The sequence below is a fragment of the Chelonia mydas genome, chromosome 3 (assembly GCF_015237465.2).
Source record: "Chelonia mydas isolate rCheMyd1 chromosome 3, rCheMyd1.pri.v2, whole genome shotgun sequence".
NCBI classification, from domain to species: Eukaryota; Metazoa; Chordata; order Testudines; family Cheloniidae; genus Chelonia; species Chelonia mydas.
Window position 1 is genome coordinate 35,909,116 of NC_057851.1, and position 15,595 is coordinate 35,924,710.

The window sequence follows — 15,595 nt, forward strand, 5'->3', positions numbered from 1 at the left end:
ATGAACTTGTTGGAAAGAATTATCAAATTATCACTAAAACTTGAGCACCAAGTAAGTGACAACCAATTTGGGTTTATGCCAGGAAGGTCAACACTGGATACTGTGTGTGCAGCCCAAATATTGCAGGATAAGTACAGGGAGAAATACAAGCAATTGCATTTAGGGTTTCTGAACAGATAGAAGGCTTAGGCCAAAGTTTCTAGAGAATTGATATAGTTGTGCCTGTAGTTGCACAATCTTCTGGAGACATATGTTCAGACTATAATTGACACGTACGAGGGTAGCACAACAATAGTGAGAAGCAGCTTCAGCTACAGTAAGCCATTCACTGTGAGGGTAGGTTTGCATCAAGGCGAATCCTAAATCCATTTCTATTTGTGCTTGTAATGAACACCTTGACATAGGATATTGGGGAGAGGATCCATGGACCATGTTTTTCGCCGATGACATTATATTGTGCTGAAAAGATAAAGGCAAACTGGAAAGAGATTTAGAACAATGGAAGGAAGATAACACTGGAAGAAAATGGTTTGTAGATCAGCCAAGAAAAGATGGAATATGTGTGATGTTTCACTGAGAAGACAATGAAAGCCAGTAAAACTAGATGGTATAGAGTTTATGTCTGTGCAACAATTTAAATACTTTGGTTCAGTGCTGAGCCATGATGGGACTGTCAAAAGTTGCAGATGTTAGAAGTTGCATGAAGAGCACTTAACCTAAATGGAGGGAGTTGATGGGAATTTTTTGTGACAAGAATATGCCAAATAAAAAAGTATTTAAGATCATGATTAGACTAGCCATGAAGTATGGGTTGGAATGCTGTCCAATGAGGAAGAACGAACACCTACTGCACACTGCCAAAATGAGAATGCTCAGGTGGACACTGGGTAAGACAAGAGCTAACAGGCTACGCAATGATATGCTATAAGACATGATGCAGATGCCCTTGTCCTGAAAATGTTGAGGAAGTATTGACCGAGAGGGTACGTCATATAAACGATGAGACAAAATATGTTGATCAGATAGTCAAGATGCTGTAGTCATGGGACTAAGACCATGAGAAAACCCCCCAAAAAGGTGGTTCAGGACTCCAGAGGACATGAAGAAGGTTGGTCTCATCTTGGAAGACAAATTTGACAGGAACACTTGTCGACAAAGAACAAGAGCTGTCAACCCCCAATTAACAGCACAAGGCAAAGATGAAGTAGCCATAGATAAATGGTCAAATTGTATTTATTTCTATATTGTCCCCAGGTCTGCTAAGTGCCTTATAGATATATAATAGCCACATTACCTGTAATAAGACCCTATAATCTAAATGTAGAGGGAACTGTTCCTTTACCTATAAAGCCCACCTCTGTGAACTCCCATGAGGCTCATTCTTCTACTTCATATTGTACTACACCCAGGTGAAGCCATTGCAGGAGTTAGTAAGACAACATGGGCTGAAATGCCATCAATATGCAGACGACATATTCTATATCTCCTCTACATCAAACACAAATAGCACCATCTCCCAGCTTTCTCAATGCCTAACTGCAGCACATAGATGAACATCAGGTGGAGGGTTGTAAGAGAGGGAAGCACTTTGAAAAACCTGCTTTCAATAATGGGCTATGCCATAGAAAGGGCATCTGCCCTTTGATTGTTAGTAAGTTCACAGCCTGGGATCCTTTGGACTATTGGATACCCACTTTCCATCTGCAACTGGCCAGAACACTATGCTTACTGGACACAGACATGAGCACAGTGATCCACACATTCATGAGCTCCATGTTGACTGCTAAGTTGCAACTCATCATGCCCAAGAAAGAAGCCACTCACTCTGAAAATTGCCCAATAATACAAATCACAACAGCCCACCTGCTCAGCAACACAAGTGAAACAGTGAAATCAAACAGTGAGACCCGTTGGATACATTCCAGTTCAAGGTCTCTTTCCTTTCATTCAGAACACTCCACGGGCCTAGCCTAACTATGAGAGAGTGTCTTTCCATGTCTGATCTCTCAAAAAGATATGTTTAATGATTCAGTTCAGTAGCATTTGCATGGACTTTGTAAGGGACCGTTCTTCCATCCATAAGTCTTTGTTGTGTTGCCCATGCACACAGTATCATTGCATGTTATGACCTAGATGGGTTTGTGGCATTTAAGATTCTATTCTCCCTATATATTTTAGAAAATCAACAAATTCTAATGAGAAAAGCAGATTAAAACTGTAGTATCCCACAGTTGAGAGAGCATTAACAATGTTTGCAGGGCAAACATAGTTTCCTTAGGCTCTTTCTTCCCTTAGAACCTCATAGAAGCTGTAGAAAAAAATGACATTTAAAAGAATAAACAATTAAGTATAATGTGTGATGGAAATTTATACTCCAGGAAAAAGAAACAAAATATCAGTATAATAGGAACTGAAAAACACAGATAACTTGAAATCAGGCAGAAAAAGCAAGGTGAAATTCTGGCAATTCTTATAGGCAACTGTAATCGTCTGTATATGTTGCTAGCAAGTGATAAACTCAGAAAAATAGATGTTTAAATTTCAACATGTTGGTAAGGAAGTATATATTATTGTGCCTGTAGCATGCATATACATACACAATTGAAAAAATAGTAAAAAATTGGAACCTTAAAGATGCTGTCATAACAGACCTAAGCAACCACAATCTTACTGTTGTCACCTTTGTCCTTCCTCTTCTTCCACCTTACCCTCGATATAGTATAGTTTTTACTCATAATGAAGCTATATTTTTTCTACATAGGTACTCACGTGGACCTTCACCACAATGTCTCCCCAGTACTGAAAAACAGAAATAAACTCTTTTTTTCCTACCCACTCAGCATGTGGTTGGGGGTGGGGAGGAGAAGCTTGATTACAGTTTATTTGTTTGTACTTGTTCAAGATTGTGTGCAGGTGAGTGAGTGAAAAAGTTATGAAGTGAAAAAGTGTGTTGATCAGCAAAACATCAGCAAAATGGAGGGATGGTGGAATGGGCAATGAAATACAATACAAACAGGATATTGACAACTCTGTTCATTTATTTACTAAAGGTACCAATCATATCACGCTAGGCCCCCGAAAATATACAAATGTTAAAATATTTAAAATATAAGGTCAAATTAACATAATATTAGCAGAAATGACATGAAAAAGAATTTCACCCATCAAAGAAAGGCTCAGATTCAACTGCAACTAATTCCTCATAGAAAACGCATGTAAACACATAGATGTTGCAATGTGTCCAGAAGCTTTAAAACAACAATGGCTCTGTTAGACCAAGTAGAAAGTGAGTTGAGGGACATCCACTGAAAATTCCTTGCATGGAATCACCTCATATTTCAATCTTGTCATTGTCAGCTGAGCTTCCCAGTTTATCGCAGCTGCCTGAAAGCAGTATGAAGACATATGTGTTCTCTAAGATATGCAGAGTTCAAACAATGAAGAGATTTACAAGGATCTGGATCCTGAGAGAGGATGTGGAAAAAGCTAATGTATTCAATGCTTTTTTTGCCTCTGTCTTCACGAACAAGGGCAGCTCCCAGACTACTGCACTGGGCAGCACAGCATGGGGAGAAGGTGACCAGCACTCTGTGGAGAAAGAAGAGGTTTGGGACTATTTAGAGAAGCTGGACGTGCACAAGTCCATGGGGCCAGATGCGTTGCATCCAAGAGTGCTAAAGGAGTTGGTGGATGTGATTGCAGAGCCATTGGCCATTATCTTTGAAATCTCATGGCGATCGGGGGAGGTCCCGGATGACTGGAAAAAGGCTAATGTAGTGCCCATCTTTAAAAAAGGGAAGAAGGATGATCCTGGAAACTACAGGCCAGTCAGCCTCACCTCAGTCTCTGGAAAAATCATGGAGCAGGTCCTCAAGGAATCCATTCTGAAGCACTTAGAGGAGAGGAAAGTGATCAGGAACAGTCAGCATGGATTCACCAAGGGCAAGTCATGCCTGACTAATCTAATAGCCTTCTATGATGAGATAACTGGCTCTGTGGATGAAGGGAAAGCAGTGGACGTGTTGTTCCTTGACTTTAGCAAAGCTTTTGACACGGTCTCCCACAGTATTCTTGCCAGCAAGTTAAAGAAGTATGAGCTGGATGAATGGACTATAAGGTGGGTAGAAAGCTGGCTAGATTGTCGGGCTCAACGGGTAGTGATCAATGGCTCCATGTCTAGTTGGCAGCCGGTATCAAGTGGAGTGCCCCAAGGGTCGGTCCTGGGGCCAGTTTTGTTCAATATCTTCATAAATGATCTGGAGGATGGTGTGGATTGCACCCTCAGCAAGTTTGCAGATGACACTAAACTGGGAGGAGAGGTAAATACGCTGGAGGATAGGGATAGGATACAGAGGGACCTAGACAAATTGGAGGATTGGGTGAAAAGAAATCCGATGAAGTTCAACAAGAACAAGTGCAGAGTCCTGCACTTAGGACGGAAGAATCCAATGCACCGGTACAGACAGGGACCGAATGGCTAGGCAGCAGTTCTGCAGAAAAGGACCTAGGAGTTACAGTAGAAAAGAAGCTGGATATGAGTCAACAGTGTGCCCTTGTTGCCAAGAAGGCCAATGGCATTTTGGGATGTATAAGTAGGGGCATTGCCAGCAGATCGAGGGACGTGATCGTTCCCCTCTATTCGACACTTGTGAGGCCTCATCTGGAGTGCTGTGTCCAGTTTTGGGCCCCACACTACAAGAAGGATGTGGAAAAACTGGAAAGAGTCCAGCGGAGGGCAACAAAAATGATTATGGGACTGGAACACATGACTTATGAGGAGAGGCTGAGGGAACTGGGGATGTTTAGTCTATGGAAGAGAAGAATGAGGGGGGATTTGATAGCTGCTTTCAACTACCTGAAAGTGGGTTCCAAAGAGAATGGCTCTAGACTGTTCTCAGTGGTACCAGATGACAGAACGAGGAGTAATGGTCTCAAGTTGCAGTGGGGGAGATTTAGGTTGGATATTAGGAAAAACTTTTTCACTAGGAGGGTGGTGAAACACTGGAATGTGTTACCTAGGGAGGTGGTGGAATCTCCTTCCTTAGAAGTTTTTAAGGTCAGGCTTGACAAAGCCCTTGCTGGGATGATTTAATTGGGGATCGGTCCTGCTTTGAGCAGGGGGTTGGACTAGATGACCTCCTGAGGTCCCTTCCAACAGTGATATTCTAGGATTCTAAGGTAAAATCAGATTGCCCCTAAATTGCCCTCACCTTTCTCCCTAACAGTATCACCACAACATAACTGCTGCCAAGATAGGAGAGGCCTTTTCCTTTCTCATGCACACAAAGTTCCTTTCACACCTACAGGTTTACCTATGATTTAACTAGGGCAATCTATGGGAATTTCAACTTCTTCAGCACAAAGTTGCCCACTTTACATCTGTGCTCCACCTTTTATAGTGACCTTCTGTCCACTTCCAGATGAGTTTCAAAGTCCTGGTTCTTATCTTTAAGTCCCAAATATTATCAAAGCCTGTCTCTCTCTGTGTGTACCCTACAATGGCAGCTCTGAAGAAAGATGGTACTGAAGCTGAAGGTCCTCTGGATGAAATTATGGGGTCTGCAGGCAGAGAAACCTGAGTGGAGGACCCTCTGAATGTGGTATTAAATTCCACCAGAAATCCAGATGAGCCAAAATCTAAAGACTTTTAGACAGTGATGCAAGACCCAACTTTTTGCACAGGTTTTATCCCAGTAATCAATCATGATAATGACTGACCATATTTCCTTCTAGAAGGTAATCATGATTGGCTAGTTTCAGTCAAGAAATAGCCTGAAATGAGGAATTTGAATAGAACTTAATTTAATTTAATGCACTTTGTGATAGAAGTAAGGCTTCCTAATTTATGTACAAGATACTATTGATACTGGCACATTAAAAATGCTTAGGTAGACAAGATACCATGCATTTGCAACTAGATGTCATATTTTATTGTGACCACAAATTGCACATAACTAATTAGTGCTAGGTGCCTTACCAATAGGTACTGTGGCATTTTGCAGTTAGAACCGAAGCATTTCATGCCACTTGGTGAAATGAAAAGTGATCATTTTGGCAGAGGCATGTCTCAACAAACCAATTGCAATGTGACGTGCTTTTCACTTCACTGAGTGGTATCCTATATGTCACCTTGCACATTTTTATAAACAAGTCACATTCACATACAATATTCTGGAACAATTACAAAAGAGAAAACATTTCTAACTACTATTAGCAATTTGTATTGGATTATTCTGGGACGGCATTATACAAATATTACCTGTCCAAAACTTTGTTACGGGCGGAGTTAAAAAAACCTCAGGTGAGTCTGATAGATGTTAACACGATCTTCAATAAGAATAACAGTAAGGATAAATTCATCACAAACCCCAACCTAAGATAAAAGTGTTATGTGAACCTGCCCAGGAGTTTTAGGATGGATGGAGGGGCTTTTGCTGAGTGCTGTTTTGAGTAAAATGTGTGTGTGAAGGGAAAGAGAGGGAGAACAGAACAGAAACAGAGAATGGGGTGGGAGCAAAAAAGGCAACAAAGCCATGCAGCAGCCATGCAGTGAGCTTGGTGTACAGGTCTGGAAAAAGGCTAGAGTTTTGGGGGTCTGGTACTGGTTAAAGATGCCTGGCACTGTGAGCTAAGAAACTATTATTTTGTTTCTGGTTCCTCCTCAGTTTGGAGAAGTAGGAACTTGTACATTCCTTGTGAATAAATAAGACTGCATGAATGAAAATACCAGGCTCCATTGTCAATTTATACCCCAACTGGAACATTCTGAGTGCCCTGAACTTCAACTAGCCATTCAAGTGGAAAAGGGACAAGAATGTGTGTGTGTGTGTGTGTGTTGTTGTTGGAGTATAATCTATTTCCTGCTTTAGAGACTCTACAAGGAATCATAACCTCACATAATGTCCGCAAGTGCAGGATTTTATGTTTAGCTGAAAAGATGTATAATACCAGAGGTAGACTGAGGCCTGGTCTACAAAACAAAATTAGGTTGGTTTAACTACTTACGTCAGGGATGTGAAAAATCGACACTGTTGCCTGAGCACTGTTGCTAAGTTGAGCTAAGTCCCCATGTAGACAGTGCTACCACCTCTCGGGGAGGTGAATAATGCCAATGGGAGATCCCCTCCAATTAGCATAGCTAGTGTCTACACTGAAGCACTGAAGCAGCGCCACTGTACCATTTTAAATGAAGACAAGCCCTGAGAGTTCTCTGTTGACTAAGTCTCTGAGGAGGGTGTCATGCATGATTTATTCCAGGAACCTCAATACAGTACAAGAAACTTCTTGTGCTCATTAAATGTGGTACACCTACATTTGTTTCCAGAGGAACACAACATAACTACCCTTCCTTGCAAATCTACCACTTTGGGAACTTGTCCACATTCCACTGCTAACTTACCTTGCTAACTTCTTCCTTATACAGCACATGTGCATAGCCGTCCCATTATGCATAAAGAAAATGTTACCTGGTGATACAGAAGAGGACTTCTGCATGGCCAGAGTGCATGACAGAGCTAAAAGTTCTAAGAGTGTTAGCACTCAGACTGCATTTGGAAAAGAAAGTGTAGCATATGTGCAAGCACACATTTTTAGATTCCAGGTGTGCCTGGAAAAGTTTAACGTGAAGGAGGTGACTTTCAAATGCTGTCCCAACCTGTCCTGCTCTTGAACAAATAAAGGAGAGATTCTAGGGAAATGAGTGATGCAGTCTACTCTCTTTTCAAAGTGCTCTCAGTGGGAACAAAACACATTATTCAATTAATTACCTAACTAACCATCTCTCTGGTGGTAAAATGCTGCATTCCCAGTATTTATATGCCAGTCCCTATTCTCCTTGCAATGTTACACTTGGGGCATGTCTACCCTTACCTCTGGAGCGATCGATCTAGCATGGGTTGATTTATCGCGTCTACTGAAGACACAATAAATTGACTGCTGAGCACTCTCCCATTGACTCTGGTACTCCACCGGAGCGAGAAGTGCAAGCGGAGTTGATGGGGGAGCATCAGCAGTTGACCTGCTGTAGTGAAGATACCGCTGTAAGTAGATCTAAATATGTCGAATTCAGCTACATTATTCATGTAGCTGAAGTTGTGTAACTTAGATCGATTCTCCCCCTCCCCCCAAATGTAGATCAAGCCTTACTAGAGTAGTGGAGTTGGAAAGGAACCTATGGCGGAATAAAATATTTTTTACACACGCAGACACACACAAATATTGTTTCATTCTGTACATATGTCTTATTTGATAGAATAACCCACATTCTGATAACCTCAAATTTTGATTATTTGGGAACATACACACATATATAGTTGGAAGCACATAGATATAGAAGTACTTACATTTGTATTGTGATCACTTCCACTAACGCAGATGACATCTTGTTTTTGAATTGTTAGGACCTCTTTTGTAAGCTTCAGTTGGATGTCATAGGCATTTTCAGACCCTTCATCATATAATAATGCAATACCTGTTTTAGTCTGTGAAAACGAAGTACAAAAATACAAATAAAACAGTTTAAGTACAGGAGCAATTTATGTTGATAAATAATAAAAGGTCTTTTCATTTCAATAGCTTTTGCACAAAAATATATATTGATTAAAACAATAAGTGGAAAATCAGCTTGCTTCCTGCGGTTTTAAATTGATTCAAATGCTTACTCAAGGGCCTGATCTTCATTCACAGAAAGGACTATTTACACTTATCTGGCAGCGTAAATGAGCCTTAAAGTGGGTGTAAGTGTAATTCATTCCCATTTTAAGATCTCTTTCCACTGCCAGGAGGAGAAGTGGGTTCAGTGAAGCGTTCTGTTTTGGAAGGATATTTTGTTTGGTTGCTTGCTTTAAATATACATGCTGCGATGTGTTTTCATTAGAGAAGACCAGGTTTAAAGAAAATCACATTGCACTTGGAGTGGATAGTGGTGAGGTTTGTGATGGTCTTTCATTCCTGGGGGAGTTCATTCCAGAGTCTCAGACTGATCCTCAAGAAAGTTCGGTCTCTGGCACAGACAAGCTTTACCTTTACTATCCAGAGTTTCATTGTGCCAGAGGATTAACATTTTACATCCCAATTTTATATATACACAAACACACACATTATATATTTCAATTTGTGAAAGTCAAACTAGATGTCTACTTCTGAAGTTACAAAAGACTTAAATGTTATGTATCACAGTGAATGGAAGTACACTGTCATCAGAATATTAAATGGTAAGCTACACTGAATAATTGAGAGATGCTAGTTTAACTACTAAAAGCCATCAAAACATAGCTGGAGCCAAAATAAAAAAGAATGTTTCCAAGTTTTCTGTATATGATTGTGTGCAGAATACATTACATAAGATAAAAAGCAATGTGACATAATGCCACCTGAAACGTCTAAATACATTAATAACAGAAAAATTAACATTTTGGTCCTCCCATTTGTCTCCAGTGTGAGAGATTTGGTTTAATAATGTTTGCAGAATTAGGACCAAAATATCTAGCTGGTAATGTCAGTGGATTAGAACATTTTCAGAAGATAATGAGCTTTAGACAAATGATCTATTTGCATTCTATGTAGCAGAGAAAAACCAAAACATCTATTTTCAAAGCAGAAATTAGTGATTGTGAGATTGTATTTGAGTTACAGCATTTATCAATCTAGAAATTTCTAATTTGCCCTTCCCAGTGGTATCAAAATGCTGTTTTTGTTTTTATACCTACTATACCAAACAGTTGATGTACACATATTCACACTGTCTGATAGATGCTGGTGCAGTAGAATGTCTGTACCATTCAGAAGGGAAAACATTTTCATGTCCACCATGAGTCATATTTTCCCTGATTTTCATGTCTTTTTAAGTCCATGATTTGGAATTTTGATTTTTTTTCTTTGAGTGATTTAGGTGCTAGCACAATTAAGGATCCCATCATAACTGTGGAAAATGAGATTAATTAATTAGTGCTCTATTGACTTTACAGGAGCAGATTGTAAACATCATATTGGAGGTTCGTAGATTTTAAAGCCAAATGAGAGCAACTATAATCATGTAGTCTGACCTCTTGCATAAAACAGACCATAGCATTTCATTTACTGATTCCTGTAGTGGAGGAAATTATTGTGCCCTGCTATGTAATGAACAATAATATCAAGCCCAATAATTTGTGGTCCAATTTGATCATTTCCTTAAAAAGAGAGTGTTAAATGTCATGGTTTTTTAATCTGATTTTTGTGTTTTATATTATATTAAAAAGAAATAAGCCCTTGGCATTCAATGCACATTCCTCAAAAGTTTTATAACAAACTGAAGGTACATCAAATTTGGGACTTAAATTCTTTGATAATATTTTAATTTCCGTACCATTAAGGAGGATGCTCTTTGGTGGTGGTTGGTAAAGGATTAGGCTTGGCCTACACTAGAAAATTAAGTCAGTTTAACTACACCTGAGTGGTGTAGTTAAACTGACTTAACCTAACTTAAGTCCCTGTGTAGACAGTGGTAGGTCAACAGAAGAATTGTTCCACCAACCTAGCCACCACCTCTCAGGGAGATGGATTACCTCCGCCAATGGGAGAACCTTTTCCATCAGCATAGGTAGTATCTACACTGAAGTACTACAACGGCACAGCTGTAGTGTTTACATTGCAGACAAGCCCTCAGTGTCCATTAGAGAGATCTGAAAGAAGCGCAATGCTGTCTGAGAAGGATGTAATGGTTCTTTCACTTCCTAACGCTCCAAAGTTTTCAGTACCTTGATATTATCGATACTGAGCAGATGATTTACTTTTTTTTTTTTTTTTGGTCAGTGATTGTACAGGCAGTACTGGTAAATAAAACTGATGCCTATGCAATAGCAGATATTCTTAAAATGTTGAAGAACACCTTTGTAAAATCACCTTACTCAAATTCTATTGTATTCATACAATATCCCATTTTCGTTATATATCACCCTGATCGCCCATCATTGCTACTACTTGCACAGAGACACCATGAGAGAACAGAACTCTGCAGAACACCCTACATAACCTCTAGGCAGCACGTAATGGTGGCTAGTAATTGCTACGTGTGTTTTATAGTAATCCAGTAAAACTAACCCTAACTTCTATTTGTAATAGCTTATTTGGTAATGAATGGAATATGTGGAGTAACTGACTGAATTCCTTAGCATTTTCCATCACACCGTTTCAAATGAAACTCTGAATGGAGCTCCCCTCTTCCTATTAGGATCCATTACTCGCCTCACACTCCATCCAGCTTTTGATGTGATCTAAGGTGACATGCAGCAATATTTTATTTGTTTTCCAAATCAATAAGATTAATGTAGATTTATTTGCCTTTTTAGATCATTATAAATGGTTGTGTATCAGAGTTCAGGCATTCACCTGTTCACTCAGTGTGTTAATAGATGCCATAAGTCTATATGCACCAGTCAGAATCTTGTTAGGGCAAAGTGCCTTTTCGAACTAGCTCACTTTCATAGGGACTTAGTCTTTGCATGTACGGGCGTATACTCCATGATAGCTATCCTAATGTTCATTGCATTTTTAGTGTAAAAATGAGTCTCTATTCAGAGTAGTACAGCCACTCCAGCAGCTGGCTCCAGAAAGGTCTAAGGCTCCTAGGCTATGAAGGAGAGGCTTCAGAGGGAGATGTATCTCCTCAACAATGATAACAACGATGCATTAAAAGAACAGGAGTGTTTGTAGCACCCTAAAGACTAACAAATTTATTAGAGCATAAGCTTTCGTGAGCTTATGCTAAGCTTTCAAGCTCAGCAGTTTGAACTAATATGCAAACTAGATACCATTAACTTGGGTTTGAATAGAGACTGGGAGTGGCTGGGTCATTACACATATTGAATCTATTTCCTTAAATAGCCTCACACCTTCTTGTCTAAATGGGCCACCTTGATTATCACTACAAAAGTTTTTTTTTTTCTTCTCCTGCTGATAATAGCTCACCTTAACTAATTAGCCCCTCACAGTTTGTATGGTAACTTCCAACTTATCTGTATATATATATATATATATATCTTACATCTTACTATATGTTCCATTCTGTGCATCCAATTAAGTGAGCTGTAGCTCACAAAAGCTTATGCTCTAATAAATTTGTTAGTCTCTAAGGTGCCACAAGTACTCCTGTTCTTTTTGCAGATACAGACTAACATGGCTGCTACTCTGAAATGATGCATTAGGCACCATGGGATAGATTTTTCAAAAGTATTTAGGTGTCTACAGATACAGCTAGATGCTTAATGGGATTTCAAAATACCTCAATGTCTGACTTCCATTGAAACCAAGTAAGTGCCTATGCACTTTTGAAAACCCCACCAGCAGCCTATGTAACCCACACACCTCCTGGGTGTGGTGCTCTGTCCTCTCTCATGTCACCAAGACCACTTAGAGATTAATGAGTCTGTTCCGCAGCTTCAGCTAAGGGCCATATGGCTTTTAGCTCATTCACTAAGCTCCCAAGGTCCCAGATTCGATTCCACCTGACGATGACCAGGGCCTGTCAGTGTTATGCCTAGTTGCCTCTTTAGGTGCTTTTGAACATCTGACTGGGTGACTGCTTATGATTCTACTGAGTAAACAGGTGGAGTTCCTACCCTGCTTCATCTAGGGTATGATCCAAAATTACCCCCTCCTGGAGTTTTCCAGTTACCGCCTTTGACCCAAATGGTGCGTCAAAATTTGGGGCCCTGTGGATTATTACCATTAGGAGGACAAATTGATGATAGAGTCAGGTGTTTCTTTGGTGCAATCCTGTTTAGTTAAAAAGAACATAGAAAGCCATTTTCCTGAATACAGGAAGAACCAAACAACAGGAGACAGTTTCTTTGTTCATAGCTCTAATCCACTTTCAGCCAGCACTTAGGCCTTGTCTACATTACAGAGTTAGGTTAACTTAAGGCAGCTTATGTCGAACTAACTCTGTAAGTGTCTACACTAAAATGTAACTCCCATCCATGTAACTTGCCCACTAATAACACTTAATAATACCACCTCTGCAAGAAGTGTAGCACTTAGGTCAATGTAGTTAGGCTGATGCAGTATCAGTGTAGACACTGTGTTGTTTACATTGACGGTTGCTGCCTTTCAGAAGCTGTCCCACAATGCCCCACACTGACATAAGAATATAAGAACGGCTATACTAGGTCAGACCAAAGGTCGATCTAGCCCAGTATCCTGCCTTACAACAGTGGCTAATGCCAGGTGCCCCAGAAGGAATGAACAGAACAGTTAATCCCCTGTTGCCCATTCCCAGCTTCTGGCAAACAGCTTCTGACAGTTAAATTGGTTCAAGCACTCCTGGTGAGGACGTGCACCGTTGACACAAGGAGCATAGTGTGGACATGCAAAAGCAATTTAATTACTTCAGTGACTGTACATTGATGTAACTTGGGTCTACTTATTTTGTAATGTAGACTTGCCCTTAGCTGAAAAGCTCTCTTTCTAGGTTTTACTCAAGGCCATGCTCTCAGTGCTTGATCTGGCTTTGTCTGCTATTTCTCTGTGTGTGTTTCTGTACTATACAGTGTAGTTGTAGCTCTGTCCATCCCAGGATATTAGAGACAAGGATTTTTTTTTTTTGGGGGGGGGGGGGGACCAACTTCTGTTGGTGAGGGAGACAAGCTGCTCTGCCACACACAGCTCTTCTTCACGTCTGAGAAAGCATCACAGCAAAATGCAAAATGGAACATATTGTTTAGCATAAGTAGTTAGCGTGTATTCTAAAGGACCATTCAAGGTAGACTGGCCTGTTAACATCTCTGCAGTCATAGGACAAAGATGGGGGGAGGCAGCGCTAGGCTAGTGGGTTACAGATTGTTGTAATAAACCATAAATCCAGTGTCTCTGTTCAGTCCATGATTTTTAGTGTCTAGTGGACTAATGAATTTAAGCTCCCAGGCTCAGCTTTTGAAAGTGTTGTGCAGGTTTCCATGGAGGATGAAGACTGATAGGTAAGATATAGAATGCTCACTTTCTGAAAAGCATTCAGCCACAGGTGATACATTGTTTTAGTCTTTTATCATTTTCCTGTGAGTTCATTCAAGAGTGTAGTGATTGTCAGATTTCACCCACACACAGTTATTGGGACTTTTAGTGCACTGGATGAGGTACACCATATGTTGTGATAGACACATGTAGGATCCATGAATCATGAAAGGTGTGTTGAGCAGTGGAGATATGTCTGCAGGTTTTGCATCTGTTATTCTGGCAAGGTCTGGTGCCGAATTGGTATGTCCTGGTCGGTGGGGAGCTTCTTGTAATGATGAGCTTGGAGAAGTTTGGGGGTTGGAGAAGTGGGAGTTCAGGAAATATTTCTTTCGGGATGGGATCCCATCAAGAATGAATAATGTTTCTCCTTCCTCTCTCATTCTTCTGCCCATACATGCATGCACAATTGAACACAATACCCAGCCAACCCCATCTCCCACATAGTTCAAAGTCCTGAGCAGTCTCATATGTGCCTGTATTATGGCGACATGTGCCTGTGTTATGGTGTGGAGACCGCTACTGTTCAATAAAGAAGCTTAACAGTTTTTACAGCTATCTTAAATGAAGGGTGGCAGTTACACCCACTAGCTTTAGTGATGTTTTGGCCAACCCACACCTTTATTCTTGATGTAAACAAACCCTGCACTGAACATGATTCTAAATCCAAACTGTCCTATCAGGTTGGCTGTGGCTAGGGTCACTCTGTCCCTGTCACTAGTTCCCTCTGCCTCAGGGAGCCTTCCATCCCTTTAATTACCCGGACTGGAGCTAATAGGTCTTACCTGCCCTGACAGAGTGAGAAGAAAAAAAGGAACATCTCCCACATGCGGTATCCTAAAACATGTCACCCTGCTGCACCCTCCTTGCCCTATTAACTGTCATTAATGCCTTTAGGTGCCAATATGTATTCCCAAAACTCATCTCTTCTAATTACTGGATTTATTTGATTTTGTTTAAAGAGTATGTTCACTTCTGAATGTTTGCTTCTGGCCCGGTTAAGTTGGTCAGTCAGACCTTAAACATAGTTCACTCTTTTCTTTAAATAGAAAAGATAAAACTTTCTACCCAGGGGCTGCCCATTAGCAGTCTGCCATGAGTTTCCTTTACAAAGGAGTGAACAAAATCCACCTCAGTCCATCATGATTTAGAGAGCTACAGCTACTTTTTTACAAGTTTCAGCTTTGACCAAACTGCTCATGTCTTTGGTCAGCAGTTTTACAATTTTCCAGGCCAAGGTAGGATTTTTTTAATGAAAAGTCCTCCTCAGATTCTCCCCTCATGCTCCTTTTCAATGTGTATTTTCTTATGCAGGTAGGCTATAAGCTTCCTTCATTTACTCTCCCCACCAAAATTTATCTATTTAAAAAAACCTATTTACTCCATCTAAATATAAGCCCCTTCTAGCAGATTCAGAGCAAATAGTTAGGAAACAACTTAGCAACAACTCCTACAAATTCCACTGCATTCTGACTTTGTTTTTCTTCCGTTACAAAAATAGATTCTGTCAAATGACAGCACACTCCTTCCCCTCCCCCCCGCCCCAAAAAATCTGGACCTGCACCAAAGAAAATTCAGAAATATTTTTCTTCTAAAACATTTTAGCCAA

General features: G+C 40.3%; 1 protein-coding gene across 1 annotated transcript in view; it reads right to left on the reverse strand.

The window, feature by feature from the left end:
• SNTG2 (syntrophin gamma 2) overlaps positions 1-9,042 on the reverse strand; it is a 247,301-nt gene extending 238,259 nt beyond the window's left edge. Inside the window, exons 1-2 of the mRNA XM_043541919.1 lie at positions 9,022-9,042; positions 8,343-8,480 (exon numbers count right to left, since the gene is read on the reverse strand). Coding sequence (XP_043397854.1) covers positions 8,343-8,480; positions 9,022-9,042 — 159 coding nt within the window. The remainder of the gene's footprint in view (positions 1-8,342; positions 8,481-9,021) is intronic.
• Between the last annotated feature and the right edge of the window lie 6,553 nt (positions 9,043-15,595).